At 46.2% G+C, this 8,569-nt stretch overlaps 1 protein-coding gene across 1 annotated transcript; it reads right to left on the bottom strand.

Moving 5' to 3' along the window:
* Positions 1-297: 297 nt before the first annotated feature.
* Positions 298-3,979, bottom strand: SLITRK4 (SLIT and NTRK like family member 4). Its single transcript, XM_010120046.2, has one exon. It carries the CDS (start codon positions 3,977-3,979, stop codon positions 1,466-1,468), a length of 2,514 nt encoding a protein of 837 aa, XP_010118348.1. The 3' UTR covers positions 298-1,465.
* Positions 3,980-8,569: the final 4,590 nt, after the last annotated feature.

The following is an 8,569-nucleotide window of genomic DNA, read 5'->3' as shown; positions in this document are numbered from 1 at the left end:
AGGTCTCACTCTCCAGTTATGAGCTACACAATACTCTGAACTGAGACCACTATATTCATTTCACACTGTGGTTTTAAACAGACATGATTTGCCATACTGTTCACTGTTCTCATCACTGTCTTCTGACTGACAGCAGCCAGACAGATAACAAGAACAGAAAACTTATGCAGATACAATTAAAATATTACCCTTACCATGAATTACTGTAAATACATGTAGTGAAAGCTATCTAGATTAAGCTGTAGAACCCTGAAAAGCAAGACAACTGATAGCAAATAATTGCCTGAGACACAATACTAAAAAACTAACGAATCTATTTTAAAAAGCACCATTGGTAACAAATCTGAAATAAGATAATATGCTATTTTCACAAGAATAGTACAGAACAATTTTATTATTATTATATCTGATCACTTAATTCTGGATACTTCTATACATTACATCCTCAGTTTCTGTTTGGTATATTGTTCTGTTTTTATTTATACTGAATGATTAATGCATTGTGATCAGGAAAACAAGTCAAGCATATTAAATACATATTAAGGAGTACATATTTTTCCTATTTAGTATACAAAGTATTTCATAAATATGAATTATATTACAAAAATAATTTCTGCTACGCTCACACAGTAAGCAATTTGACAATTTTGGACAACCTGTTGGGGTTGCAAGTGTTTCACGTAACTGAGAAGGAACTCTAGTTTTAATTGGAGATGAGTCTTACAACAGATTCTGCATAAACATCAAGGATTTTCTTTAGATGCCACAAATACTGCAGAAGTCAGTTTGAACTATTTTCTTTCTTTTTTCTTTGTTTAATTTTATGTATAGACATGTATGCTTCAAGTGGTCAAATTTATTTCATAGGTATGTAATGCATGGTATATTTTAAACAAATATTTGCACAATTTAACATTATAATTCCAGTGGTTCTAAGATGCAGGCCATAAATGTAACCAATTTACACATACTATCGAATGTTCTCTCTTTGCATGCTTGTTACTTTTCAGATAATCTTTAAACAGTGCCATTAAAACACCACAAATCAAAGGATTACTCCAGTTCCGCCAACTTAAATCCACGTGCAGGATGAAGGACCCAGCTGAGGTACAAATACCAGTACCAAGTTTCTTGTGTTTGTCCTAACAAATCACAAGGAGACGATGGTTTTGCATTTAAGGTACAAAACATATATGCCTCTTGAGGTTAAATTCAGTGTAACATGTATAAAGCATCCCTTTGGCAATAGAGTTTGCAGTATCCCTACAGGATTCCACAGGGCATGAGCTTCAAGGAAATTTCTCCTCTACTTGACAAATCATATGCAGCTACAGTTAACCAGACACCCTTGGATACAACTGCCTCTATGCCTACCAATATAATATAGTATTTGGAAGTTAAAAGTCAACAAAAGGCACTTTCATCATTAAATAAATGTCCTCTGTAGGCAATAAGATTGCATGACCTATATTTTATTCAAAGCTGTTTGTTCTTCAAGGACTTGTAGGTAGTCAGGTGAACCTTGAAGTTTAGCTTTTAGTTCAAAATATTCACTTTTTCTTTGTTCTACTACAATTTTACTATGATTACCACCTATTAGAGATTTCTTGGGTTTTTTGTCTTGTTGTTTCTCTGGATAACGTATTTCAAAGCCACTGACCCCTATGCTGTTGTATTCTTTTTTACTTTCAAGAAAATTTTGAATAAATACATTGGAATCCCTCCCAGGGAATAACTCATCCAGTTCATCAATTGTGCTAAGTCTTTTTCTGGGATCCACATGCAACAAATCTTTCTCCTTGTCATTAATATTTCTCAGAATTACTTTTTGCCCTGGTGGGTCAGCAAATGTGAAGCCCGTTTCGGACTCTTTTAAGCCACAGGTATGACTTTTGCTCATCTGCTCAATGGTTTGAGGAATGAAGGCCTCTGCACCTAGTCCGTCTTTTTTGCTTGACTTGTGATCATGCTTTCTCAGCTGCAGTTGCATGGAACTGCATTCTTGATTTCCAATCCCTTCATGTTTTACAGTTGGTTTCTTGTTGCGCCGAAGCACAAAAACAAGAAGACAAAAAGCAACAAACACTGTTAAAATAAGCACAACTAGTATGCTTAGGATTAGGATAGACAATGGAACTGGGCCCCCAGGAGGACTCCGAATCGGTCCCAGTGGTGTTGTAAAAGTAACAGCGGGCACGGGACTAGTGAACAGAGCAGATGGCTTGTTTAAAAGTTTCGGACAGAGGATCTCATTTTTCAGAGACTTAAGTTCAATATTAGCAAATTGTACAGGAGTTTCACATTTCAGTTCCTTCACCACAATACCTTCATTTAGCTTTTCAAGCCACAGCTTTAAAGCAACTAAATCACAAGTGCAGTCCCATGGATTACCTTCCAAATCAATCTGTGTAAGAGATTTTAGCTGATCAAGAACGCCACTTACAGGTAAATACATGAAATGATTGTTCCTCAGATTCAGTCTAGCAAGTGGTGCACCAGCAAAGATGTAGGCTGGCAAGCTTCGCAGAAGGTTGTTGTTCAGGTAGAGCAACTGCAAATTTGGCATTAAGTCAAAGGTGCCTGCTAGGACTTCTTTGATAACATTGTATTCCAAATACAGATACTGTAAGTTGTGGAGGCCAGCAAACATTTCTGGGCTCAGACGCTCTATCTGATTGCCGTTGAGATACAATCTCCGTAAATTTGTAAGGTTGCGGAAAACTTCTCCTCTGATCACTGAAATCCGATTGCTGCCTAAGTGTAGCAAATCCAGCCCCTCAAACTCTGTGAAATCTGTAGTGTCCACATCCTTAATATAATTGCCATTTACATGCAGCTTCTTGGCATTTAAAGGTTTTGGGAGGAGTTCGGCCATTGACTCTATATTTCTCTCTTGGCAATTTACACTTAATCCCAAGTCTGAAGGATGCGTTTTGCAAACACAGGGGACTGGACAAGGAGTTAACGGAGGCACCCTGGTCTGGTAAGATACGATTTGACTGAGATTGCGATTAGATAGTGCTTTGCCTGCTACTATCCCCGAGATCTTCGAAGGATTTGTAGTCTTTGGCGGCTTTGTGACCAATCTGTGCACTGACGTTTGAGTGGTGTGGCCGTTCGGTGTGCTGTAACCGGGCTCCAGCTGCAAGGGGGGCAGAATGCGCACGTCAAAATCACTCCCTGTCCCCATAGAGCACAGCTCTTGCTTATTGGTTTCTTTCAGCAGCCTTCCATACAGGTCACTGGGCGTTTCACAGATAGCTTCTCCAATGTAGATGTTATAGGGCATGTTCTCCAGCCACGCTTTCAAAGGCAGCAAATCACAAGTACAATTCCAGGGGTTGTCTTCCAGCTGCAGTTCAACAATTCGCCCAATGTGCTCCAGAACTCCAATGTACGGCAGCTTCTGTATTCGATTCCCTCGTATATCCAGATGGGTTAGAGAAGCAAATCGAAAAATGTTATCAGGAAGGAATGAAATCAGATTGTCATTAAGGATCAGGACTTTCAGCTTGTGAAGCTTATTGAAGGCTCCCCGTTCAATAAACTTGATTAAATTGTAGTCAGCTTGGAGATACTCCAAGTTCTCTATACCAAGGAAAGTGTCAGCTCGGAGAATCTTTAATTCATTGTTGTTCAAGTGCAACTGTTTTAATGCACTGAGACCCATAAAGGCCCCTCCCTCAATGTTCTGTAACTTATTATTACCCAGTTGCAAGGACACTGCATGTGTAAAATTAAGAAAGGTATTTGGGTATAGAATAATTAGCAGGTTGTTTTGGAAGTTGAGGTGGTAAAAATTAGACCATGGTGGTTTAAGCTGATTTGGTCTGTAGACTGCAACCTTCTCACAGTTGACATAGAGTACATTCTCAACTGACACACAGGAGCAAACATTGCAAATTTCCACAGATATATCAGCATCTGCAGTTGTAGAAGAAACTGGAGATGACAGAACCAGAAAGAGCCACAGAAACATCTTCTTGTGATCAGCAAGCAACCTTAGGCTCCTGAACAAAGATAAAGAATCTAAAGAAGAAAGAAGGAAAGAAAAAAGAAAACGTTTTTCAGTTGTCATTGTTCCGAAACATCATTTGGTTAAAAATCGTATTCCACCGAGCCACTGTACCTGCCAAGGATTATAGATAAACTACAAGCACTGAATTTAAAATAACATGAAAGATTTTAACAACCAAACAAATACACCGGAGCTAGAATGATCTCAAATATGGAATGTAAATCTCTGTAGACAAACACAAATAATTCTGAGGTCTGTCAAATATATTTCTATCTCTTGTACATGCCAAACATGCATAACTAACAAAGTAAAATAATCAATGGAGAATCCAATTTTATGCATATTTACTCTCCTCAGTCCTGCACTGTTCATATGTTGCCGTGCATTTCAGGGATATTAAACACAAATGCTGATGTTCTGCATGCCCAAACATCTGGATTGGGATAGCACAATATAGAAAGGATGAAGATGCGGACACAAAAAGCAATGTCAATACTTAATGTATGTATCTACAGCACCAACACATACACATCATCGCTATGATACAATGACATTCACTCAAGGGATACATAGGCATGCACACACATTGTTTCTGTCACTTATTATACATAGTTTAAATAAATAGGTGGTACATTGATTACAGAAATACAATGAACTATCCACAAAACAAGATCAGCTCTGGGTGACCAATGGACACAGATATAGAAGCAGCATGCACACAGATATAGAAGCAGCATGCACAGGCATACAGCCCCATCCTCAGGAATAACAACAACACCCTGACTTGCAGGGCAAAATAAAGTCACAATTCACCAGCCTGACACTGCTGAAACCTGAGATGAACTTTTTTTTTTTTTGGGGAAAACATTATGTACTTTGCTCTTATCCCTGCACTGATACAGAGATGGCTTTCAAGAACCCCTCACATACAGTCAGGCCAGCTGAGCTGCCATGTTTTATGCAGAATTGGAGTCACAGCATTTCCTCTGAGTTTTTGTTTTGTTTGGTTTCTGTTTTTTTTTTTTTAACAAATCAGTCAATAATCAATACATTGCTCCCCTCACCTTCCCCATTCCTCCCCTTTCCCAACTTGTCCCTTTCATTTCCTGCTGTGGGAAGCCACCGAGCTGGGCAGGAGGGAGCCAGGATGGAAGTGGAGAAAGAAGGAGCCAGATGGAGGGAGGAGAATCGGGCTGGTGGGAGCCGCAAGGAGGGGAGGATGCGCTGGGGTACCTGGAAGGGAGGTCAGAGGAGGGGTGAGGGAGGAAGGAAGGGAGGACAGAAGGACAAGGAGGGGAGGGAAAGCTGAGAGGAGGCTAAGAAGAATGAAGGGAAGAGATGCCTGAAGGGGTCAAGGAGGCCGTGGAGAGGAACCACGAGAAGAGGGAGCGGAGCAGCCGCTGCTGATCCCCGCAGGCTCCCGACCCCGGCCGCGGCGAGCGACAGCCCACAGGGGCAGCCCGATGCCCCCGCGCCCCCACCGCTCCATCTCCCTCCCCCTCCCAGGCGCCGTCCCCTCTGCATCCCTGCCTCGCCCACGCTCGAGTCCCCTTTTCTTCCTCAGCCCCGGTGCCCCGGCCGGTGCCAAGCGGGCATGCTGGCGGCGGGTCGGCTAGCCCAGCCAGGAGTGCAGGCACTACCGCAATTTTTTGCCGCAACCGGCTCGGCTGGTGCCGGCTCCCCTCTGCCGTGGGCGCCCCGTCGCCCTCTGCCTCCCGGCGGGGGAAGGCAGGAGGGACATGGGCACGCACATGCCGGCCAGGAACGGGCACAGCGCGGCGGCGCAGCCCAGCATCCCTTCCACCCTCCCCTTGCAACAAGGCACTACCGCGGTCCCCGCCGCCAAATGCCGCCCCCCCCCCCCAACCCCAGTCTTCGGCACCTTTGCAAAGTCCATCCCGCAGCGCATTCACACACCCCCTTCCCCCAGCCCCACTGCACAGATCCTGCCCCCCCCCCCCCACGTCGCTCCCACACCTCCACTGGCTTTTCCGGGCCGCCTGACCCCAGTCCCTCCGCTCCCCCGGAGGGGCTACCGGCGGGCAACGCTGTGCTGGGTGCTGCTGGCCTGGGGCTCCGGGAGGCGGCGGCTGGCGGGGAGAGGCGAGCGTGATGCCAGAGAGGCTCCGGCAGGAAACCGCTGTCGCCTCCCCCCCCCCCCCCCTTAAAACAGCAGCAGTAATTATTATAGCAGTGAAAACAAAACCTTCGGGAAAATTAAAAGAAACGACCACGCCGCCGCGAACGCAGCCCCGCCGCGCCCGCACTCACACGCCCGGCGGGGCAGCCGGCCGCCCCCGGCGATGCCCCCGGCGATGCTCCCGGCGGCGCTCCGCGGCGAGCCCGGCACCTTTCCTACCTCGGCGGCCGGGGTCGCCGCGGCCCCGCTCCGCTGCGCTCCGCCGCTCTCCCCGCGAGGTCTCCCCGCCGGCGGCTCCGCGCACGCAGCGAGCGGCGGGGGCAGCCGGGCGCCCGCCCGGGCGAGCACCCCCGACCGCGCCGGACGCCAAGGCGCGGAGCGAGGCGAAGCGCGGCCCCGCAGCACCCCGGCGGGCTCCGCCGCATGCAGCGAGCGCCTCGGCGAGCCCTGCCCCGACACCGCGGTCCCCCGCACAGACGCGGGGAGAGGCTCCCTCTGCACACGGGCACCCGCTCCCATCGCACTGCTCTCGCCCACCCCTCGCACGCAGAGAGAGCCCCCTCCCCTTCGCCACACGCGCGCACACATACACGCACGCACCGAGCGCTGCTTCGGAGGGGAGAGAGACGCCGCTCCGGGGGGGGCAACCCCCGCGCATCGCGACCGCCAAAGCCTCTCCCGCAGAGGCGCCGCGCCGCCGTTACCTTTCGCGGGGAGCTCAGGCGGGCGCGGCGGGGCGGGGGGCGCCCCCCGGGGCGGTGGGAGCGGCGGGGCCCCGGTGCCGCGCCGGCCGCCACGGGGCTGCCATCGGCGGCGCGCAGCAGCTACAAGTGCGGCCGGGGGCACAGCCGGGACCGGGCCAGCCCGCCCCCGCCTGCTCGCCGCTCAGCACCGCGGCCAGGAAGAGCGGAGCGGGCGAAGGGAAGGCGAAAGCGCCCCCCCCATCGTCTTTTTTGACCACCTCCCCCACCCCGTCTGAAACAAAAGTAGAGGTGGAAACTGAGTGGGCAGGATGGTAACACTGACTGCATTTCATGCGAATTGCAATTATGGAACAAAATCGCTGTGAGGAGACATACCGGCCCGTTCTTGAGACAAGACGGCTATTTGTGCATCTCATTCTTTGTGGTTAGGTGAATTCCTCCTCCGCTTAGGTAACAGCTGCAGTCTGATGGAAAAAAAAAATCCTCTATTATGCACTTGTGCAAAACAGTTTCTGGTAATCAATGACTCCTATTTACTCTGCCTTTCATAACACACTTCAAAATGGTAATGAATACCCCCAAACAAGGTGACATCTCCTACCAAGGCAGAAGGGTCAGTTAACCAAATGAAATTTTGCAAGGGGAGTTCAGCTGCTTGTCGTTTCTTGTGAACGGTAACACAATTCAGTTAGGAAACTGTTCATGTATTGTACACATATCAGTTGTGAGTGCAGTTCTGGGCAGAAAACATCAGGGAACAGAAGACAACAACTGCTTTCTTCATGTACAGAAATAAAATAAATAGCTTGCTCCAAAGGCTGGCTGCATCTAATTTGAATAATTTCAGAATTTTTTTTGTATTATGCGGATAGACTGATACCTGAAAACAAATGCAGCTGAGACATCAATAATTTGCATATCACAGCAGAACTTAAAGTGATCTGTGATTAATATGCAGCCAATTAAAAACTAAAGTCTTTAAAATGTAAACTCTCTTAATTATTGAATCATTAACGAAGTACTGTTCACATAAAAGGGAATGTACATATATAAAGGGCCCAGTTTAGGATTTGCATACAGTTTAAGCCCAATTTTTCAATTTAAATCAACTTACAGAATAGAAAGTAAAGGTCTAGAATAACATTCATTTAGGAAGATAACTGGTTTATCAGTCTATTTTAACAACAGGCACAGAAATGCAGGTGTAAAGATCAAGGTGCCAGTTTTGTTTAACCAGCTACATTAGGCTGGATGTTAAACTAATTCCTTGCTTATTTAGTAGGAGAAAAAGCATACAGACAGTATTAAAGGCAGATCACTACTCCCACCACCATTCAAACAACCGCTTAGAGACCGAATCAAAAATCAAACAAGAAGCATAAGAAAAGATCCTGTTTTAACCAAGTAAACAGTGAAATGAGTAAGTATTTAAGAGAACTGGAATTGCACTATAACTAAATAATTCTTGATGTTTCTATTGTAAGTGGCTATTGACAGTGACATATGTTTATGGTGTTGTAGAACTTATCTGAGAAGGAAACTTAGTTATGCAACACAATTTCATTATTAGGGTTTCAGTATGTTGTATTTTTGTATTTATTTCTAATTCACAGTCACAAAAAATAACTCCTCCTCCAAATCTTATTTAAGTGGTTCCCAAGATGCTTGTCCTAACCTCACTAAGATTTAGGCTTATATGCCAGGACA

Source organism: Chlamydotis macqueenii, chromosome 11, assembly GCF_036417535.1.
Source record: "Chlamydotis macqueenii isolate bChlMac1 chromosome 11, bChlMac1.mat, whole genome shotgun sequence".
NCBI classification, from domain to species: domain Eukaryota; kingdom Metazoa; phylum Chordata; class Aves; order Otidiformes; family Otididae; genus Chlamydotis; species Chlamydotis macqueenii.
This window is presented reverse-complemented; position numbering and strand designations above follow the sequence as displayed.